The sequence below is a fragment of the Eriocheir sinensis genome, unplaced genomic scaffold (genome assembly GCF_024679095.1).
Source record: "Eriocheir sinensis breed Jianghai 21 unplaced genomic scaffold, ASM2467909v1 Scaffold5, whole genome shotgun sequence".
Taxonomy (NCBI): Eukaryota; Metazoa; Arthropoda; class Malacostraca; order Decapoda; family Varunidae; genus Eriocheir; species Eriocheir sinensis.
In genome coordinates, this window is record NW_026111831.1 from 155,001 (window position 1) to 178,377 (window position 23,377).

At 43.8% G+C, this 23,377-nt stretch overlaps 1 protein-coding gene and 2 long non-coding RNA genes across 7 annotated transcripts in view; 2 read left to right on the forward strand and 1 right to left on the reverse strand.

Moving 5' to 3' along the window:
- The window catches only part of LOC126992664 (mucin-1-like), a 99,243-nt gene extending 77,575 nt beyond the window's left edge, over positions 1-21,668 (reverse strand). Inside the window, exons 1-2 of one of the 5 annotated variants that reach the window (XM_050851471.1) lie at positions 21,551-21,668; positions 7,765-8,638 (exon numbers count right to left, since the gene is read on the reverse strand). In XM_050851471.1, coding sequence (XP_050707428.1) covers positions 7,765-8,591 — 827 coding nt within the window. In that variant the 5' untranslated portion in view covers positions 8,592-8,638; positions 21,551-21,668. Of the gene's footprint in view, positions 1-7,764; positions 8,639-20,144; positions 20,278-20,519; positions 20,609-20,716; positions 20,843-21,353; positions 21,472-21,550 lie in introns of those variants that run through there. The other 4 variants (XM_050851469.1, XM_050851472.1, XM_050851470.1 and 1 more) reach the window with 4 other exon arrangements.
- Positions 8,895-14,093, forward strand: LOC126992672 (uncharacterized). Its single transcript, XR_007746892.1, has 4 exons — positions 8,895-8,923; positions 9,214-9,238; positions 9,415-9,461; positions 14,045-14,093. It is a non-coding gene; the product is annotated as an uncharacterized LOC126992672 (long non-coding RNA).
- Positions 14,351-15,587, forward strand: LOC126992671 (uncharacterized). The gene is made up of 3 exons (XR_007746891.1): positions 14,351-14,413; positions 14,613-14,741; positions 14,788-15,587. It is a non-coding gene; the product is annotated as an uncharacterized LOC126992671 (long non-coding RNA).
- Positions 21,669-23,377: the final 1,709 nt, after the last annotated feature.

Consider the following 23,377-nt stretch of genomic DNA (forward strand, 5'->3'; position numbering starts at 1 on the left):
TCAACAGGAACTAAATGATTCCAGGCTGGAGGCTGCAGAACGCTTAGCCTCAGACCTTACTATTATTTCCGATTGGGGCAAGAAGAACCTGGTGTCCTTCAACGCCTCAAAAACACAGTTTCTCCACCTATCAACTCGACACAATCTTCCAACTATCCCCTATTCTTTGACAACACTCAGCTATCACCTTCTTCAACACTAAACATCCTCGGTCTATTCTTAACTCAAAATCTCAACTGGAAACTTCATATCTCTTCTCTTACTAAATCAGCTTCCTCGAGGCTGGGCGTTCTGTACCGTCTCCGCCAGTTCTTCTCCCCCGCACAGTTGCTGTCCATTTACAGGGGCCTTGTCCGCCCTCGTATGGAGTATGCATCTCACGTGTGGGGGGGCTCCACTCACACAGCTCTCCTGGACAGAGTGGAGTCTAAGGCTCTTCGTCTCATCATCTCTCCTCCTCATACTGAAAGTCTTCTACCTCTTAAATTCCGCCTCAATGTTGCCTCTCTTTCTATCTTTTATCAATATTTTCATGCTGACTGCTCTTCTGAACTTGCTAACTGCGTGCCTCCCCTCCTCCCACGGCCCCGCTGCACACGACTTTCTACTCATGCTCATCCCTATACTGTCCAAACCCCTTATGCAAGAGTTAACCAGCATCTTCACTCTTTCATCCCTCACGCTGGTAAACTCTGGAACAATCTTCCTTCGTCTATATTTCCTCCTGCCTACGACTTTAATTCTTTCAAGAGGAGGGTATCAGGACACCTCTCCTCCCGAAATTGACCTCTCTTTCGGCCGCTCATTATGTACTTATGTCTCTATAGGAACAGCGATTAGCGGGCTTTTTTATACTCTTTTTTTTTTTTGTTGTTGTTGTTGCCTTTGAGCTGTTTCTTAAGCTGTAAACACACACACACAAACACACACACACACACACACACACACACACACACAAACACACACACACACACACACACACACACACACACACACACACACACACACAATCCCGAAGATTTTTTTCCTTTTTTTCCTCCTTCCCTTTTCATTTTTCCCCCTTTTCTCCTCCTCTTCTCTTCCCCTTTCCCCTCGTTTCAACTTGTCCATTTTTCCTCCTCCTTTCTTTATTTAATTAAATCTCTTTTCTTTTTTTCCTCCCCCCGTTCCCCTTTTCTGTCTCCTATTTCATTTTCTTCCCTTTCTTTCTCTTCGTATTTTGTAATAAATGATAAACAAATGAAAAGGAAAGAGAAGGAAACATTGAAACATGGAAATGCAGGCAACTGAACGCTTGTTGGCTTATCACGAGGTTGCCCGCTCTGGTGATTTAGGGCCAGTTTCACAGTTCCCCATGATGGGTTAGTAAGCTCCCAAACCAATACCAGAGCCTTCGAAATTTCCTTGTATAGTGTCTGGTGTTTATAATTAAGTTCACAAATTTGATGAAGCTATACAGGAAAAGTCTTGTGTATTTAGTGTGGCATCGAAGACCTCCCCATTTTGGATTGTATGGGATTCTATAGTTTGGTTCGGGCTGTTACGAAGACACTGTGTTGGACTGTGGAATCGGCTCTTAATATCTGCTGGCCAGCCACTTGGTGCCGCAGAGCAGATGAAGGCACCTCGGTGTTCAGTTCACGCCTGACGCAACGAAATGACGGTCGAGTTGATTTTTAAAGGAGTTGATGGAATTCGCATTTGCTACTTCTGAGGGAAGGTTGTTCCAGTGGCTGATGACTCGGTTTGAGAAGAAATTCCTGCCAGTGTCTGTGCTACATCGACTCGCATGAATTGGTAGACCGTTATTTCTAGTTCTTCAGTTGGTTTACAGTTCAGAGAATTTGGAGTTGTCTTCTTCAGGTACTTGAAGACCTGAATCATATCCCCTCGTAAGGTCTCTTTTCCAGCGTGAAGAGGTTGAGTCGCCTGAGTTGTTCCTCGTATACGGTTGAGTCCTTAAGGTTGGAATCACTTTCGTGGCGCGTCGTTGAGCCCTTCACAGTACTTCAATGTCCTTCCCCTAGTTACTACACCGCAAATTCGAGGGGCGGTCTTACCATTGAATTACACAAAGATAACATTACTTTTGGCGTTTTACCATCGGAGTTCCTCGCTATGAACCCGCGCATGGTGTTGGCTTTGTTATATGCTTTTTTACGGTGCTTCGCGTGTTTCAGGTCACTGCTGATGGTGACTCCAAGATCCGGCTCCTCCTACATAAGCTGGAGAGGTTTCCCAAGCATGCTGTATGTATGGTTACTATTTGTGGACCCAATGCGCATGACGTAACATTTGTCAACATTGAAGGACATTGACACTTTTAGGACCACTGAGTGATTTGGTCAAGGTCCTTTTGGGTGGTATCGCAGTCGGCCGTCGTGAGGGGCCTTCCACCCACTATAAAGGAATGGAAGAAAAGGGGAAAGGGAAGGGAAGGAAAGAATGAAGGGAGGAGAAGGAAAGAGTGGAGAGGGGAGGAAAATGAGGAGGAATGGAAGAGAAGAAGAGGGGAAAGGGAAGGGAAGGAAAGGAAAGAATGAAGGGAGGAGAAGGAAAGAGTGGAGAGGGGAGGAAAATGAGGACGAATGAAGGGAGGAGGAGGAAAGAGTGGAGAGGGGAGGAAAATGAGGACGAATGGAAGAGAAGGGAGCAGAGAAATGGGAAGAGAAGAGGAGGAAGAGGAGGAGAGAAATGATTGAGAAAAGGAGGAGGAAAACACACATTTGCAAAAAAAAGTTTAAAAATATGCAAAGAAAATAAAGAAAACAATAATATTTCAATACTCACCCTTCTTCTTCTTCTTCTTCTTCTTGGTCATGGTAGACGAGCGAGGAGCAGGAGGGGAGGGGAGGGGGGGGGGGAAGGTTCAAAGGGAGGTAAGGAAGGGGAGAAGGGTAACATGAAAGGAAGGAAGGGAATGGAAGAGAAGGAAAGGGGAAAAGGAAGAGAAAGGAAAGAATGAAGGGAGGAGAAGGAAAGAGTGCAGAGAAATGGAGAGAAGAAGAAGGGAACAAGAATGAAGGGAAAGAAGTGAATGGAGGAAAAGAAGAGAGGGAGAGGAGGAGGAAACGAAGGAGAAGGAAGGGAAGAGGAGGAGGAGGGTGAGAGAAGGAAGAGCTATGAAGGAAATAAAGATAAATAGATTAATGAAGGAAAAAGGAGAGACGAAAGAAAGGAAGGAAAGAGAGAGAAAGAAGGAGAGATAGAAAGAGAAGGGAAATGAAAGAAGGACGATAATAGAGAGAAAGAGAGAAAAAAGAAAATGGAAGAAAGGAAAATGAAGGACAATATACGGAGAAATAAAGAGAAAGAAGAAAGGAAGGAAAGTAGGAAAGAAAGAAGAAAGAAAGGAGGAAGGAAGGAAAGAAGACATAATATAGACAAAAACAGAGAAAGAAAAGAAAGAAAAGAAGGAAAGGAAGAAGGAAAAAACGACATAATATAGGAAAAGGAAAAAAAGGAAGGAAAGAAATAGAGAGGAAAGAGGAAGGAAGAAAAAGGAGGAAAAAAGAAGAAGGAAAGAAAGACAGAGAAAGAAAGAAAAAGAAAGAAAGAAAAGGAGGAGGAAGGAAAAAGCGAAAAACAGATAAAGAAAAATAGAAAAAAAATGAAAAAAAAGAGGAAGAAAAAAAAAAGACAATAAAGACAAAGATAAAGAAAGAAAAAGAAAGAAAAAAGAAAAAAAGGAGGAAAGAAGAAAATAATAAAAAAAGATAATAGACAGATAGATAGAAAGAGAAAACAAATAATATACAAATAACAGAAAAAAAAGAGAATATGGAACAGAGAAAAGAATAAAGAAGAGAAACAAAACAAAGAAAACAAAAACAAAATCACCCAAGAATATAAACACTCAAAACATTCACCATAACCCCAAGAATGACCAGCCCCGCCCCGCCCCTTGCCATGAGCCCCGCCCCGCTCCTCTCGTAAACGCTGACGGCCGTGAAGCCTCCACAGGGCGAGGGGGAGACGGTCCTCCCCTCACCGCACCTCAGGACACACTGGGCGCTGTTCCCGTCGCCGCCGCTAGAGGGCAGGGCGGCGCGCTTGCTGTAGAGGCGGGAAAGACGAACGTGGGATTGAAAAGTGAAAGAAAATGAAGAAGTTGGAGGAGAGAATGAAACAGAAGGAAAATAAGGAACAGGAGAAGAGTGTAGGGAAGGGTAGGAAGGGAAGGAAAAGAAGAGAAGAGGAAGAAACGAAAGGAAAGGAAGCGAAGAGGAGGAGGGTGATAAATGGAGGGGAGGGAAGGGAAGGGAAGGAAAGGGAAGGAAAAGAAGAGAAGAGGAAGAAACGAAGGGAAAGGAAGGGAGGAGGAGGGTGAGAAATGGAGGGAAGAGAAGGGAAGGGAAGGGAAGGAAAAGAAGAGAAGAGAAAGAAACGAAGGGAAAGGAAGGGAAAAGGAGGAGGGTGAGAAATGGAGGGAAGGGAAGGGAAGGGAAGGGAAGGAAAAGAAGAGAAGAGGAAGAAACGAAAGGAAAGGAAGCGAAGAGGAGGAGGGTGATAAATGGAGGGAAGGGAAGGGAAGGAAAAAATGGAAAAGGAAGGAAAAGAGAGGAGGAAGAAGCGAAGGGAAAGGAAGGAAAAGAGAGGAGGAAGAGGCGAAGGGAAAGGAAGGAAAAGAAGAGAAGAGGAAGAATCGAAGGGAAGAGGAGGAGGTTGAGAGAAGGAAGGAAAAGAAGAGGAGAGGAAAAAACGAAGGGAGAGGAAGGGAAGAGGAGGAGGGTGAGAGAAGGAAAGCAGAAAACAGACCAAGAAAAGATAGCAAAAAAAAAAAAAGGAAAACGAGGAATAGAAGAATGGGAGGAGGAGGAGGAGGAGGAGGAGAGAATGAAGGAGGAAGGAAATAAAGACAAACATTTCCAGGGGTAGTTTCATGACCCTGGTGGTAGTCTGACCCTTCTTCTGTACCGTGAACCCAAGAAACACATATTTGAGAAGGCTGTCGTAGGAGTCTGGGGCATTTCCAGGGGTAGCTTTATGACCCTGGTGGTAGTGTGACCCTTCTTCTGTACCGTGAACCTAAGAAACACATATTTGAGAAGGCTTTCGTAGGAGTCTGGGGCATTTCCAGGGGTAGCTTTATGACCCTGGTGGTAGTGTGACCCTTCTTCTGAACCGTGAACCCAAGAAACACATATTTGAGAAGGCTTTCGTAGGAGTCTGGGGCATTTCCAGGGGTAGCTTTATGACCCTGGTGGTAGTGTGACCCTTCCTCTGTACCGTGAACCCAAGAAACACATATTTGAGAAGGCTTTCGTAGGAGTCTGGGGCATTTCCAGGGGTAGCTTTATGACCCTGGTGGTAGTGTGACCCTTCCTCTGTACCGTGAACCTAAACTAACACTCACTAGAACCCGACTGATCTCCTTTTCGGCCTTTGGAAATAGGTGATGTGAGAGGCGGAGGCGTCTGAAAATATCGACCGCAGACGCTTCCTTCTTCTATATCAATCAGTTTTAAAGGCCGAAGGAGAGCTTGGGCGCCTTCCCACGAGTGTTTCTTTGCGTTCATGGTCCAGAAGCTTCGTCGAACTATCACCAGGGTCATAAAACTACCCCTGGAAATGCCCCAGACTCCTACGAAAGCCTTCTCAAATATGTGTTTCTTGGGTTCACGGTACAGAAGAAGGGTCACACTACCACCAGGGTCATAAAGCTACCCCTGGAAATGCCCCAGACTCCTACGAAAGCCTTCTCAAATATGTGTTTCTTGGGTTCACGGTACAGAAGAAGGGTCACACTACCACCAGGGTCATAAAGCTACCCCTGGAAATGCCCCAGACTCCTACGAAAGACTCCTCAAATATGTGTTTCTTGGGTTCACGGTACAGAAGAAGGGTCACACTACCACCAGGGTCATAAAGCTAACCCTGGAAATGCCCGACTCCTACGAAAGCCTTCTCAAATATGTGTTTCTTGGGTTCACGGTACAGAAGAAGGGTCACACTACCACCAGGGTCATAAAGCTACCCCTGGAAATGCCCCAGACTCCTACGAAAGCCTTCTCAAATATGTGTTTCTTGGGTTCACGGTTCAGAAGAAGGGTCACACTACCACAAGGGTCATAAAGCTACCCCTGGAAATCCCCTCTACAACTCCTATGAAAGCCTTGTGATATGTGTAAACTTGGGCCTCAAAATGTTTTAAGAATATGACCCTGTGTATGGAACAGAAGCCTCGTCGAACTATCACCAGGGGCATAAAACTACCCCCGGAAATGCCCTCCACAACTCCTATGAAAGCCTTGTGATAGGTGTAAACTTGGGCGCCAAAATGTTTTAAGAATATGACCCTGTGTATGGAACAGAAGCCTCGTCAAACTATCACCAGGGGCATAAAACTACCCCCGGAAATGCCCTCCACAACTCCTATGAAAGCCTTGTGATATGTGTAAACTTGGGCGTCAAAATGTTTTAAGAATATGACCCTGAGTATGGTACAGAAGCCTCGTCGAACTATCACCAGGGGCATAAAACTACCCCTGGAAATGCCCTCCACAACTCCGACGAAAGCCTTGTGACATCTGCAAACTTGGGCGCCAAAATGTTTTAAGAATTTGACCCTGAGTATGGAACAGAAGCCTCGTCGAACTATCACAAGGGGCATAAAACTACCCCCGGAAATGCCCTCCACAACTCCTATGAAAGCCTTGTGATATGTGTAAACTTGAGCGTCAAAATGTTTTAAGAATATGACCCTGTGTATGAAACAGAAGCCTCGTCGAACTATCACCAGGGGCATAAAACTACCCCTGGAAATGCCCTCCACAACTCCTATGAAAGCCTTGTGATATGTGTAAACTTGGGCGTCAAAATGTTTTAAGAATATGATCCTGTGTTGCTTCATGTGTGTTTCCTTAGGTTTGTTTCCCCACACTTGAGATCCCCACACATAGTTATGACAATAGTTAAAGATAGATAGATAGATTAGCAAAACAAGGTAAACAAAGACAGATAATAAGAAAAATGCAGAAGGAAACAAAGGGAAAGGAAAGGAGGATAAGGAAAGGAAGATAAGGGGAGAGAAAAGGATGATAAGGGAAGGGAAAAGATAAGAGAGAGGATAAGGGAAAGGAAAGGAAAATAAGGGAAAGGAAAGGAGGATAAGGAAAATAAGAGGAAAAGAAAAGAGAGGATAAGGGAAAGGAAAGGAAAATAAGGGAAAGGAAAGGAGGGTAAGGAAAATAAGAGGAAAAGAAAAGAGAGGATAAGGGAAAGGAAAGGAAGAAGGAAGGGGCAAAAGAGAGAAGGGAAGAGGAAAGAATGAAAAGAAAGAAAGATAGAAGAAAATAATATGTAAAAGATATAGATAGATAAATAGATAGATACTGAATACATAGATACATAAACAAAAATAGACAAAAATAAAGAGGAAGAGAAAACTTAAACACAATAAACAAAGGCAAAAAAAATAACTTGGAAGAAAGAATGAAGAAAAAGAGAAAAGAAAGCAGTGAATAGAAGATGGGTATAGACAGATAGAAGGAAGAGGAAGAAAGAAGGAAGAAAGAAGCGAGGAAGAAGAAAGAGAGATAATGAAGACAGGTAGACAGACAGAAAGAGAAAGAAAGAAGAAATAAATAAAAGATAATGAAGACACGTACAGACAGGTAGACAGATAGAAAGAAAGAAGAGAAAGAAAGACGAGAAAGAAAGAAGACAAAGAAAGAAAGAGATTATGAAGAAAGGAACATATAAACAGGACATAATAAAAAAGAAGAGGAAGAGACAACAACAACAACAACAACAACCACTCACCCACAGCCACAGTAGAGCAGGTCAGCAGTCAGCACCTTCAGCAGGAACACGTCAGCATGGGCGGGGTGGACGCAGGAGCAGTTCCCAGCGCAGTACAGCACCCCGTCACCACCAGCGTCACTCACCACCAGCGTCACCACCAGCGTCTCGTTCACGTCACCCTCGTCGTAGCATCCCAGGTGGCGGAGATGTGGCAACGCTGCAACGCCGGTGAGAGAATCGGCGGCGTCTTGCGTTGGGTGGTGGGACAGGGACGTGTTGATGCTGTTCCCGGTTCCTGGGTGATATCTTTGCACCGGTGATGATTTGACTGGTCTGACTGGTTCGTTTGGCTCCTCAGTGGCGTTAGCAGTGGTCGTGGTAGTGGTAGGAGGCATGGTTACTGGTGGCGGGACCGTCAGTAACTTATTTTCACAGGTTTCCACACCAAGACGGTCAATGTTATACGCACTAGACGTCGTATCGCTCCCACACTTCTCCCGCTCACTGTCAGGACACAAATAACATGCCAAGTGGTCGAGTGTCAGCCCAGTGTGGTTGCCCAGTGTCAGGTCGTCGCCGCAGCTACACGACAGGAGCTCAGCCACGCCCTCTAGCTTCACCAAGACGACCTCTGTGTCCGGTCGTCGCTGCAAACACAACCGCGCACAGTTCTCCGCGGTTCTCTTCGTGTCGTAGGAGTGGAAGGTCGTGGCGTGGTGGAGCAGGAGCTGGTCGTCTTGGTAGCAGCCCTGGTAGTGGAGGCAGACGGTAGGAGGCGAGGAGGAGGAGGAATCGAAGAGGAGGAGGAGGAGGAGGAGGAGGATGGAGGTGGCCTGGGTACCCATCGCTGTGTCTTGTGTTAGGTACTGTGTTTGGCACGCCGCCGCCACGTCTGATAGCAAAGATAACAATGATAACTCGAGACAGATAACAGGATAAGAGATAAAAATGCAGCTTTATATCAATGAAAACGATGCTTATCAGTGTTAGGGCACAGCAAAGAATCATTCATGGGCAGGATACTTATTTGCTATGTATGATTGTGAGGGTATGAATCAGTGTAAGACCCCGTCCACTCTATCCAACAGTACCCGGCAGGCTGTATACACCCGTCGGGCCAAGTATTTCCCTTCTCTGTACGGGTATGTGGCGCCCGCTCTTGAACTGGGGCGGTTAGGTTAGGTTGTTAAGTTAGGATAGGATAGGTGTAGGTGGTGGCAGGTTAGGTTAAGTTAGGATAGGCTAGGTGTAGGTGGTGATAGATGAGGTTAAGTTAGGATAGGCTAGGTGTAGGTGGTGGCAGGTTAGGTTAAGTTAGGATGGGCTAGGTGTAGGTGGTGATAGATGAGGTTAAGTTAGGATAGGCTAGGTGTAGGTGGTGGCAGGTTAGGTTAAGTTAGGATAGGCTAGGTGTAGGTGGTGGCAGGTTAGGTTAAGTTAGGATAGGCTAGGTGTAGGTGGTGGCAGGTTAGGTTAAGTTAGGATAGGCTAGGTGTAGGTGGTGATAGGTTAGGTTAAGTTAGGATAGGCTAGGTGTAGGTGTAGGTGGTGGCAGGTTAGGTTAAGTTAGGCTAGGCTAGGTGTAGGTGGTGATAGATGAGGTTAAGTTAGGATAGGCTAGGTGTAGGTGGTGGCAGGTTAGGTTAAGTTAGGATAGGCTAGGTGTAGGTGTAGGTGGTGGCAGGTTAGGTTAAGTTAGGATAGGATAGGTGTAGGTGGTCACTGGCGGATTTGGGGGGGGGCCATGGGGGCCATGGCCCCCCCCCAGGAGCTATGGTGGCGCCCCTAGGAGACCAAATAATTAAAATTTAAATTGGAATACATAATATTCCTTGGCATTGATCGATTATTTTCACTGTGTCTCCCATGCAACCAACCTCTCTTGCTCAAAGTGTTTAACAGTTACCACAATCAGAAATGCACATGGCATAATGGCAGCTGTGATTAACCGTTTTAACAGCAGTGCCAAACGTGTTGCTTTGCTCAAGAAACATGGAGAAGAAAGTGAATGTGACAACATCAATCTCTTAACTCTGTGTACCACTCGATTTGTTGAAAGACACACTGCAGTATCACGCTTCTGGAAATGCCTACCTACTATAGTTTCTGCACTTCATGAGATGATGACATGGGCAGACAGAGAAACCAGTTCAAAAGCCAGCAGTCTTCTAGCTTCCTTAGAAAGAACAGAAACATTAGTCTCATTGGCTTGCCTCCAAGCTATATCATCAGTTATGAAACCATTATGTGCCGCACTGCAAGCAAAGGGAGGTGATATCACCCAAGCATTAAAACTACTGAATGCCACAAAATCTGAGCTACAATCTATGCGTGAAAGCAGTGAGACATCGTTTGCAGAGATTTTCAAAGATATTGAGGCCACAGCAGAGAAATTGGGAGTTTACATAGGTTTACATAGAAAATCAGACCACACAGACCCCATGGTCCAGACTTGGTGGTCTGTCCTTAAACCTAAGTGATTTTACATTAATCAGAAGACTCCAAAACGTTGCATTTCTACTCTAGTTGATATTAAGTTGAAGGAAGTGACGGTCGAGCTTATTTTTGAAGGAGTCAATCGTGTTACACTGGACCACTGATGGTGGAAGCTTATTCCATTCTCGCACTACAACGTTGGTGAAGAAAAATTTGGTGCAATCTGAATTTACTTGTCTACATCTGAGTTTTACGCCATTGTTCCTCGTGCGCATACTGTCATCGATCATAAACAATGTTGATCTGTCTACATTCGTGAAACCATTAAGTATTTTAAAACATTCGATCAATTTTCCTCGGAGGCGACGTTTCTCAAGAGAGAACATGTTAAGGATAGAAAGCCTTTCTTCGTAGGATTTGTTGCGCAAGGAAGGGATCATTTTCGTTGCCCGACGCTGAACACCTTCTAATTTAGCAATATCCTTTGCATGGTGGGGGACCAAAACTGTACCGCATATTCCAAGTGGGGTCTGACTAAACTGTTGTAGAGCGGGAGTATTACATCTTTATTCTTGAATACAAAGTTTCTTTTAATGAAGCCCAACATTCTGTTCGCTTTATTTGCTGCATCGATGCATTGCTGTGAGAATTTGAGGTTTGACGCGATTTTGACCCCAAGTCTTTGACGCATTGAACGCTTTTGAGTTTAACGCCGCGCATTTCGTATTCGAACTTCTTATTCCTCGTTCCAACTTGAAGGACCTGGCACTTGTCTACGTTAAAGGGCATCTCCATCTATCCGACCAAGCTGAAATTTTGTGCAAATCCTCTTGGAGGCTTTGCCTGTCTTCGTCAGTGAGAACCGAGTTACCAATCTTTGTGTCGTCTGCAAATTTACTAATGCGGTTATTGAGTCCAACATCCACGTCGTTGATGTAAATAATGAAGAGCACTGGGCCAAGGACCGAGCCCTGAGGGACGCCACTAGTGACAGGCGCCCACTCTGAGTTAAATCCGTCAATCACTACTCTTTGTTGTCTGTTGCTCAACCAATTCGCGATCCATTGGTTTACTTGACCGTCAATACCTATTTGCTTTAATTTGTAAAGTAATTTATGATGCGGACTTTATCAAACGCTTTCTGGAAATCAAGATAGATTACGTCCAGTGATTTGGTTACGTCATAAACAGTGAAGAGGTCGTTATAAAAGGTTAATAGGTTTGATAGGCAGGATCTTTTGTTTCGGAAGCCATGTTGTGAGTCCCCAATCAATGAGTGGCTTTCAAGGTAACTCACAATTTTGTCTCTAATTATGCCCTCAAGTAGCTTACCTACAACCGAAGTTAGACTAATGGGCCTGTAATTACCTGGTACTTTTTGTCTCCTTTCTTGAAAATCGGTGTCACGTTAGCCTTTTTCCAATCTGAAGGGACGATGCCTTGTCGCAAGGACATATTGAATACGGTTGTGAGGAGGAGAGTATTTCGCTCTTCGTTTCTTTCAGCAGAGTTGGATATACTTTGTCAGGTCCAGGACTTTTATTTGTTTTAAGTGAATGGAGAGCTTTAAGGACTTCATCGGTTGTTATTTCAAAATTAGGCAATGCATGCTCGAGATTTACAATAGTACTGGTGTTGGTGGTAGCGAGAGGAAGACTGTTAGTATTAAACACCGAGGAAAAGTAATTGTTTAAGAGGTTTGCAATGTGTTGGCTGTCAGTCACTAGTGCACCGTCGCTGTTTGTTAAAGGTCCAATACCACTTTTGATCGCCTTTCTGTTGTTTATGTAACTGAAGAAAGATTTCAGGTTATTTTACAGTTGGCTGCAATATTTTCTTCATATCTACGCTTTGCCTGACCTACTAGTCTTTTTACTCGTCGCCTGGCATCATTATAGAGTCTAATGTTCTCGGGCGTGCTTTGTTCTTTCTTTAACCTGTAAAACAATTTTCTCTCATTGACTGATTGTTTAATTTCGCTATTAAACCACGGTGGGCTTTTATTAGTGTTAATTCGCTTCTCGCACAAGGGGACGACTGTGTTCTGCTGAGTGAGTAAGTGATTTTAAAACTTAGCCAGGCTTCCTCTACGTTGCCGTCATCTGATAGTTGTATTTCTGTTAGTTTTTGTCGGATTTCTACGAAGTTAGCTCTTTTGAAATTGGGCACCTTTACTTTATTTTCAGTCACTGATGATTGAGCTTTAATGTCGACGCGCACTAATTTATGATCGCAAGAACCGAGGTGTTCTCCTACCGTGACACTACTGACAAGGTTATCTTGGGTCGTTATAAGTTGAAGTGAAGAAACCTCGTCTTCCATCTAGATGCATTTACCGAAGCACAGGAGCATCCAGTGAAGACACAGTAGACACTAAATCATATTACAGAATTAATGTCTACATTCCAGCACTTGATGCAGTGCTCAGAGATTTTCGTGAAAGGTTCGGTAAGCACACTGAACTGTCTGCTGGACTGAGCTCTCTCATTCCTAGTATTGTGAGTGACAAGTCATGGGAGGATGTACAACCTGCATTTGTCAAATATGGCCCACTGATGAAAGATAACCCAATAGAATCTTCTGTAAGAGACGAGTTCAAGATTTGGCAGAGGCATTGGTCATCATGTGAGAAAAAACCTACAACAGCAGTGGCAACAATCAATGAGTGTAAGGGTATGGAAGCTGTATTTCCCAATATGCTGACTCTACTAACTCTCTTAGCCACACTCCCTGTGTCAACTTGTGAGGCAGAGAGGATGTTCAGCAAGGTTGACCGTACGTGCTCTGCTATCAGGAGCACAATGTCCGAAGAGAGATTGGAGGCCCTTGTTCTGCTCCAAACACATCGCAATCGTCTTCCTTCTACAGAAGCTGTAATAGATAGGTTTTCCATGTCTGCTTTAAGGAAATTATCATTTACCTTGTAGAGTCTTCATGAGACCCCAATTCATTGCAGACTGCATGGTAACACTGGTTGCTTATGAGTTGAGTTACGAGATTCATTACATTCATTTGCTCAGAAGTCCAGAATAGCTTTTAATTTAATCTCAGTTCTTTTGTATTGATTAGGAGAAAGAAAACCTTAAGTTAGTTCTAGTCAGTCTACAATTTAACAAAACCCTATCCATTTTTCAATGCAAATTTTACAAAAAAAATACGAATACTACTATTATCCCCTTCAAGCACTAAAATCTTCGTCATCTCTTTTCTGACCATTATTAGATCATTTTATTCAGATTTGAAAGAGTATATTAAAGCCAGATTGAAAGGTATATTTCTTTGATTAGAAGAATTTCCTTGGGCAACTGTACATGAATGATTTGTATATAAGCTGCCAACTGTAGGGATTTGGTGCCAGGTGCCCTGCATTATATTCTTAGTTACTACTACAGTATATTTTGATTTTACTGATTGATTGTACGTTTAACTATCATAATCATTCATCCTATAACATTTTCAAATGGATTCAGGTACTAGTAAAATCCATGGAATAATTACTCATTGAAAGTATGAAAACTTGCAAGTAAAATTATTTATGTTTTAAATTTTCATTAACTATTATTGATGTTTACTTCTATAAATATTTTTGATTAGCAAGTATTTTTTTTTTACCTATTTCAATCTTCTTGTGAAAAAAATATCAAATGAACTTTCTAAATAGCAAAACACTTATTGTTAAAACACAGGATTTTTTCTGAAAGGCCTTGCTCATGGTGCTTTAAAAAGCACATAAAATACTTCAAAATCTCAAAAACCAGCTGATTGGGCTCGCTTCGCTCGCCTATCTCTCTCACCAAAAATTCAAAGCGCCCCTATCCTCTTTGGCCCCCCCCAGGAAAGCTCCCTAGATCCGCCTATGTAGGTGGTGGCAGGTTAGGTTAAGTTAGGATAGGCTAGGTGTAGGTGGTGGCAGGTTAGGTTAAGTTAGGATAGGCTAGGTGTAGGTGGTGATAGATGAGGTTAAGTTAGGCTAGGCTAGGTGTAGGTGGTGGCAGGTTAGGTTAAGTTAGGATAGGCTAGGTGTAGGTGGTGATAGATGAGGTTAAGTTAGGCTAGGCTAGGTGTAGGTGGTGGCAGGTTAGGTTAAGTTAGGATAGGCTAGGTGTAGGTGTAGGTGGTGGCAGGTTAGGTTAAGTTAGGCTAGGCTAGGTGTAGGTGGTGGCAGGTTAGGTTAAGTTAGGCTAGGCTAGGTGTAGGTGGTGGCAGGTTAGGTTAAGTTAGGCTAGGCTAGGTGTAGGTGGTGCCAGGTTAGGTTAAGATAGGCTAGGTGTAGGTGGTGGCAGGTTAGGTTAAGTTAGGCTAGGCTAGGTGTAGGTGGTGATAGATGAGGTTAAGTTAGGCTAGGCTAGGTGTAGGTGGTGGCAGGTTAGGTAAGTTAGGCTAGGCTAGGTGTAGGTGGTGATAGATTAGGTTAAGTTAGGATAGGCTAGGTGTAGGTGGTGGCAGGTTAGGTTAAGTTAGGATAGGCTAGGTGTAGGTGGTGGCAGGTTAGGTTAAGTTAGGCTAGGCTAGGTGTAGGTGGTGATAGATTAGGTTAAGTTAGGATAGGCTAGGTGTAGGTGGTGGCAGGTTTGGGTAGGTTAAGTTAGGAGAGGCTAGGTGCAGGTGGTGGCAGGTTTGGGTAGGTTAAGTTAGGAGAGGCTAGGTGCAGGTGGAGTTATATAGAGTAATTTTGAGTGGGAATTACAATGAGTATTTTCCAGAACACCCCGTGGTTAGTTTCGAAGGTACAGCCGAGCGTCTTCACTCAGGAACCACACACCCATAGAGAGATTGGGAATATACCGCCGGGCCAGTCTGTCGGGCGTGCCAGTGATGCTCCTCAAACAAATGGGTAGGCGTGGCTAGGCAAGTGGTTGGCAGTTCACGTGTGTTGCTGTAAACTCCGATGCTGCGTGCCACAACGATATGATAATACGTGACAGGCGGAGAGCAAGCCTTAACTGGTTCGAGACATGTGTTATCGGGGCCGGGCAACGGGAGAGGTCAGCCGGGCAAGCAAAGGGATTTCAGTTGTGTGCTCGCGGGGTCCCTGCTCATGACATCATTCCGCTCGTGCCCCACTACCAGAAATGTGTATGGGAGCTGGATCTAGGCCTATATTCTCACCTAAGTCTATATACACCAAGTCAAGTCATACGCAGGTTTGTGGGAGGAGACACGGCCGAGGCGTGGTTTATGCGTGACACTGCTTGGAGCCAAACTAGAGAATGTAGAAACAGGGATTTAGAAAAAACGAGGAAAGGCGGACTAATTTAAATCAATCACTTCAACATGTCCTCCTTCACACCCCACACCGCCGTTTGTAGTCATTGAAATTACAGTCACGCAATAGCACAAGAAAAAGACATTTTTTTCGTCAGTGGTTTGCCTGAACGCGCTGTGAAAGAAGGCGGGAATGCACATCCAGAGTGCACATACGGCGCCAACTTTAGTCACCCCTGAAGTAGCGGGTATTTTTTTTTTTGGCTCCAAGTGACGTCATCCCACTGCTCCGCCCCAAAACCGCCTCGTGCGCGTACCGGTCGCAGTTCTGAAGCAGAGACTTGGTATATACAGACTTAGATTCTCACTTCAACTTTCGTAACAAGTATTTCCTAAGGTCATAAAGCAGATTAGTCGGGTTCTCATGAGTGTATTTCACGTTCATGGTGCAGCAGCCTGGTCAAACTATCACTAGGCTCATAAAACTACCCATGGTAATGCCCACAACCTCCACGAAAGCCTTACCAAATGTGGTGTGAGCCACGAAACGTTTGAGGACATGCCCCTGGAAGCAATGACTGCCCGTCGGCACTGCTCGGGGGTGTGGACGGGGCCAGACAGGATGAAGTGATCATGTTAATACACAGGAAAGACTCACCACCTCATTCGTATCCCATAATAACGTATCCTAATGACCTTAGTCTGTTTCATTTCATCTGTCCATCAACAAAGCGGGAATTTTGCTAGCTGTGTCATCTGCGCATTTCGTGAATACGTGAAAATCAACTGCTGACTGACATTCGTTATTTTTTCAATAGTATATTTGAATGTTTATGTATACAAACAAAACCATGTCCTTATGAATCCCAGATATACCGATTTGCATCGATAATATACCATGCAAGACAGTGGCGGATCTAGATTTTTTTTTTTTTTTTTTGGCACTCGGCTCGCAACCGAAATTTCTCGGTTGAATGGAGATTTTGGATTCTATTCCCGGGCAGCGTGAGAGTTAAAATGGGCTTTCTCTCTTTACACCCCAGCCCCTGCGCCTCCGTGGCTGAGTGGTTTCTGTGACCGTCTACCACTCCTCGGGGCACCGGTTCGAGTCCGATTAGGTGCCTTCAGCGTACAGCCCTCCCAGCTATTGCTCCTGTTCATCCTTCCTTTCGGGTCGGTCGATAAACGGATACCTCGGGAAACTTTGGGAAGGTAAATTGTGGGAATCCGGACGGCATAGCCGAGTGTCCCCGGGCCAGTGGATACGAGTCCACCACAGGCTCAAAAGGTCAAGGAGGCGGAAATGAGCGCCGATGCAACGCGCAGCAATCTCGCATGCTACCCACTTTACCTACGAGTATTACTTTATTAGGCAGACATTGTAGGCCAGTCTCTCGGTTACTAATGTTTCCCATCCCAGCCTGTCCTCCATATTGTAATTCTATAACAGGTTAGGTTACAGGAGGAGCTTCATTAGCTTTATTTGTGAAATGAATGTGGAAGAGAGGCTGGAGGAGGAAAAAGTATTTGCTCTTGAGTTTATTTACACTTGATGTAATTTATATTAGCAGTGCTTTGGTAAATAAGAAACAAATGAAAAATTCTTTGTCGAGTGTTGAGCCACAGTAATGTATTAAATAACGTTAGGCTACTTTATGGGGGAGGAACTCATTGCTACATTAAAACTAAGTTGATTTTGATTCACCGTTGCATAAGGGGCACAAATTTTAGAACAAAAGCAATGACTAAATAAATAAATACATATATATATATATATATATATATATATATATATATATATATATATATATATATATATATATATATATATATATATATATATATATATTTGTGTGTGTGTGTGTGTGTGTGTGTGAGTGTGTAATTCACCACGGCCTGATCACTAGTTGGACTCGCTTTCGCCAGCACGTACCCTCCAGACACGAGCAAGTGCATGCTCATTATCGTCAATCTCTGGGTACTGGTGTGTGTGTGTGTGTTGTGATGTACTAATTACAGGATAGTGTTTCCTCTTTTTTTTTTCTCTTTTTATGAAAATACAGCCGTAACAAAATTTTCAATCAGATCACCGTTGGTCAGTTGACGGTGAATGCATAATTTTGTAAACCCATCCAATCTCTCCTCACCCATATAGTTGACCGTCTGAATGATTTTATATGTTTAAGTGTAGAAAAACTTTGTTCTGCGATAGCAGATAAAATGAGCAAAGTGGCATAAATAAGTAATAATTTCTTTGTAACAGGATAATTTTGTGAGCACTGCTCATGTGTATCAAGTACAGTATTTGGCAAGGAGCTTTTAGGTACAGAATACCAACGTCATCTCCACATTCTGAATATAGTGACATAATCATGTAAGTCATCCAGGCCCTGAACTGTATCATATATAAAGAGGTAGTCTTTGTACATCAATAGCGACCAGCCGCAGCGATCTCTGACCCTCTCTCTCCCCCTTGTCCAGTACCCGCCCGATACGCGTACTGGACGGGTCAGCGAGGCGAAACTCGCAGAGCGTGAATAAATTGTGTAAATACTTGTTCTGGGGGAGTATTTTTTTTTTTCTTTTTAGCTTTAAAACATATGTTAACGCGAACTACTAGTAGATAAACATTCATTTATGCATTTACTAATAATGATGATAATATAATAATAATAATAACTATTATTATCATTATTATTATTATTATTATTATTATTATTATTATTATTAATTCCGTTATTAAAAATAAAATATTTTATTTTTTGGGGGGGCACGTGACCAGTTAGTTAATTGCTGATGCTTCTTAGCAATAGTTGTGCGTCGGAAACCGGTCAACACTATACTCTGAGTACGATAATCTGGCAACGTTGTATAGTACCCGAGCCTCCCAGTGCTATTATCTCCATCTAAATCACTGATCTCCCTCCCTGATGCTATCACACGCCAGTACTACGATGAACAGTCCTTACACACACACACAAATATGAATACGGGTTTGGCGCGGCAAGCCTTCATTCATCAACGACCAGGAACGCAGAACCACGTAACCTCCCCCCCCCCCACACACACAGACGAGAGGACATTATGAGCTTGATTCAGTCCTCTAAATACAACTAGGCAACGAAAATTACATATAAACAAGAAGGGAAAAACAATTAGCTAAAAAAACGGTGCTAAAAAAACGGACTAACGAGGATAAACAAGCAAACCACTACTTTCAACACCTCCATTGCCTACGCCACAAATACCAACCCACACCTTTGCCGCCCTTGTAACGATGGCAGACACCAACATAACAAGTATGACAAATTTACTCAACTGAACTATCAAACCACTCCCTAATTTCATCACCTTCCTTCACACCTTCCATGTCGTAATTAACACCACACACCTTTACCTGACCAAGAGGGAGACGTGTCACTAATTACACTTTCAAACAATAACATGACTAACGAGTGTAAACATTAACAAGCGAATTCCTTAACTATCCTCATCACACCTTGTCTTAATTAGCACCACATACCTGTACCTGGCCATCATGGAGGCGTGTCACTATCTACACCTTCAAACGATAACAAGGAGACTAACGAGTGTAAACGAGAAAACAAGCGAATTCCTTAACTATTTTTGACGCCTATCACCTTCAATGTCTTAATTAGCATCTTCACACCTGTACCTGGCCATCATGGAGGCGTCACTATCTACACCTTCAAACGATAACAAGGAGACTAACGAGTGTAAACGAGAAAACAAGCGAATTCCTTAACTATTTCTGACACCTATCACCTTCTATGTCTTAATTAACACCTTCACACCTTTACCTGGGTACGAGGGAGGCGTGTCACTATCTACACCTTCAAATGATAACAAGGATGCTAACGAGTGTAAACGAGAAAACAAGCGAATTCCTTAACTATTTCTGACACCTATCACCTATGTCTTAATTAGCACCTTCACACCTGTACCTGGCCATCATGGAGGCGAGTCACTATCTACACCTTCAAATGATAACAAGGATGCTAACGAGTGTAAACGAGAAAACAAGCGAATTCCTTAACTATTCTTGACACCTATCACCTTCAATGTCTTAATTAGCACCACACACCTTTACCTGGCCATCATGGAGGCGTGTCACTATCTACACCTTCAAATGATAACAAGGAGACTAACGAGTGTAAACGAGAAAACAAGCGAATTCCTTAACTATTTCCGACACCTATCACCTTCAATGTCTTAATTAGCACCTTCACACCTGTACCTGGCCATCATGGAGGCGTCACTAGCTACACCTTCAAACGATAACAAGGGTGCTAACGAGTGTAAACGAGATAACAAGCGAATTCCTTAACTATTTTTGACACCTATCACCTTCTATGTCTTAATTAGCACCTCCACACCTTTACCTGGCCATCATGGAGGCGTCACTACCTACACCTTTAAGACAACAGCCTTAGAAGTATTTGTATAAACATGAATCGTACTAAACAAACACGGTCCATATTCTTTTAAAACGTGTCGGGTTCCATTACGACCATTCCCCAAGGCCACAGAGAAGAATATCCGGGTGTTCATGGGTAATTTTCCCGTCCAAGGTAGAGAGGTCGTGTCAAACCTTCACTGGGATCACAAAACACTCCATGAAGAGCCTTGAAACTTTTACGAGAGGCTTTTCAAACGGGCGAACTCTGCACCCACACACCTTATTTCAACAGCTTCCCACGCCTACCATACCTTAATTAGCGCCACCACACCTTTACCTGGGCGCGGAGGGGATGTGCCTCTGCCCACACGAGTGCCAGGGAGACTGTGCCAGGCCGTGGAAGGGAGAGAGGGGCGAAAAAGACAAACAAACTTCACCCTCTCCCCCTCCGTCATGCTACACACACACCTTATTTCAACACCTTCCCACACCCTCCACGCCTTAATTAGCGCCACCACACCTTTACCTGGGCGCGGAGGGGATGTGCCTCTACCCACACGAGTGCCAGGGAGACTGTGCCAGGCCGTGGAAGGGAGGGAGGGGCAAAAATCTCTACCCCCTCTCCCTCACCGCCATGATACCACTCACACACACCTGATTTCAACAGCTTCCCACACCTTCCACGCCTTAATTAGAATGACCACACCTTTACCTGGGCGCGGAGGGGATGTGTCTCTACCCACACGAGTGCCAGGGAGACTGTGCCAGGCCGTGGAAGGGAGGGAGGGGCAAAAATTACAGCTCTACCCCCTCTCCCTCTCCCTCACCGCCATGATACCACTCACACACACCTGATTTCAACAGCTTCCCACACCTTCCACGCCTTAATTAAAATGACCACACCTTTACCTGGGCGCGGAGGGGATGTGTCTCTACCCACACGAGTGCCAGGGAGACTGTGCCAGGCCGTGGAAGGGAGGGAGGGGCAAAAATTACAGCTCTACCCCCTCTCCCTCTCTCCCTCACCGCCATGATACCACTCACACACACACACACCTCATTTCAACAGCTTCCCACACCTTCCACGCCTTAATTAAAATGACCACACCTTTACCTGGGCGCGGAGGGGATGTGCTTCTACCCACACGAGTGCCAAGGAGACTGTGCCAGGCCGTGGAAGGGAGGGATGGGCATAAATAACAGCTCTACCTCCTCTCCCTCTCTCCCTCACCGCCATGATACCACTCACACACACACACACACACACACACACACCTCATTTCAACAGCTTCCCACACCTTCCACGCCTTAATTAAAATGACCACACCTTTACCTTGCCGCGGAGGGGATGTGTCTCTACCCACACGAGTGCCAAGGAGACTGTGCCAGGCCGTGGAAGGGAGGGATGGGCAAAAATGACACCTCTACCCCCTCTCCCTCTCTCCCTCACCGCCATGATACCACACACACACACACACACACACACACCTCATTTCAACAGCTTCCCACACCTTCCACGCCTTAATTAGAATGACCACACCTTTACCTGGGCGCGGAGGGGATGTGTCTCTACCCACACGAGTGCCAAGGAGACTGTGCCAGGCCGTGGAAGGGAGGGAGGGGCAAAAATTACAGCTCTACCCTCTCTCCATCTCTCCCTCACCGCCATGATACCACTCACACACCTCATTTCAACACCTTCCCACACCTTCCACGCCTTAATTAAAACGACCACACCTTTACCTGGGCGCGGAGGGGATGTGCTTCTACCCACACGAGTGCCAAGGAGACTGTGCCAGGCCGTGGAAAGGAGGGAGGGGCGAAAAAGACGACTCTCCCTGACCCTTCCTCCGCCATGCCAGTCACACAGTCCCTCGCCATGGCCGCCACGTGCTTCGAATTCGCTATTGTATTATTGTTATGCTTCACTTGCTGCTCCGTTTATTCTCTCTTTTGGTGTTAATTTGTTTTTTGTTTTTGTTGTTTTGCTTTGTGGTTTGTTTGTTTGTTTGTTGGTTGGTTGGTTTTATTTCGTGGGGATATGAATGCTGTTTGTTTACCTCGTTTTCTATGGTTTGTGGATTCGTTTAATTCGTTATTTTCTGTTTGTGTCAGTTTGTGTAGTGTTTTTCCATCATAATTGTATGTTTTTTTTATTGTTTTGGTTTGTTTGTTTGTTGGTTGGTTTGGTTTTATTTTCGTGGTGATATGAATGCTGTTTGTTTATCCCGATTTCTGTGGATTTGTTTATTAATTCTTTTTTTGTTGTTGTTTGTTTGTTTGTGTAGTGTTTTTCCATCGTGATTGTATGTTTTTTTATTGTTTTGGTTTGTTTGTTTGTTGGTTGGTTGGTTTTATTTTCGTGGTGATATGAATGCTGTTTGTTTATCTCGATTTCTGTGGATTTGTTTATTAATTCGGTTTTTTTGTTGTTTGTTTGTTTGTTTGTTTGTGTAGTGTTTTTCCATCGTAATTGTATGTTTTTTTATTGTTTTGGTTTGTTTGTTTGTTGGTTGGTTTGGTTTTATTTTCGTGGTGATATGAATGCTGTTTGTTTATCTCGATTTCTGTGGATTTGTTTATTAATTCTTTTTTTGTTGTTGTTGTTTGTTTGTTTGTGTAGTGTTTTTTCCATCGTTTCCTCCGTCCAATTATCCTTTTTTTTTTCTTTATATTAATTATCCCTCACGCGTGTAAACAAACAGCGGCCACTCACGCACACACGAACACACAAACACGCTCAGAGGGGAACTCTTTTATACTGTTATGCAATAGTTGTTGATCTATTTTTTGGGGGGGAGGGTTAATTTGTTTGTTTCTTGTTTTGCTTGTTTGTTTGTTTGCATGTGTGACGCCTCTATGTGTCTATCTATCTATCTATCTATCTTGGGGTATATGCCTCGGTCTTTCTTGTCTATTCTTTCTATTGCGTCTATCCTTCCTTTTCTCATATGCTCTATTCTTTCTATTGCGTCTATTCTTCCTTCTCTCTATTCCCTCTATTCTTTCTATTGTGTCTATTCTTCCTTCTCTCTAATTCCCTCTATTCTTTCTATTGCGTCTATTCTTCCTTCTCTATTCCCTCTATTCTTTCTATTGTGTCTATTCCTTCTCTCTATTACCTCTATTCTTTCTATTGTGTCTATTCTTCCTTCTCTCTTATTCCCTCTATTCTTTCTATTGTGTCTATTCTTCCTTATCTCTAATTCCCTCTATTCTTTCTATTGTGTCTATTCTTCCTTCTCTTTCATTCCCTCTATTCTTTCTATTGCGTCTATTCTTCCTTCTCTCTATTCCCTCTATTCTTTCTATTGCGTCTATTCTTCCTTCTCTCTATTCCCTCTATTCTTTCTATTGTGTCTATTCTTCCTTCTCTCTATTCCCTCTATTCTTTCTATTGCGTCTATTCTTCCTTCTCTATTCTCTCTATTCTTTCTATTGTATCTATTCTTCCTTCCCTCTATTCCCTCTATTCTTTCTATTGTGTCTATTCTTCCTTCTCTGTTCTCTATTCTTTCTATTGTGTCTATTCTTCCTTCTCTCTATTCCCTCTATTCTTTCTATTGTGTC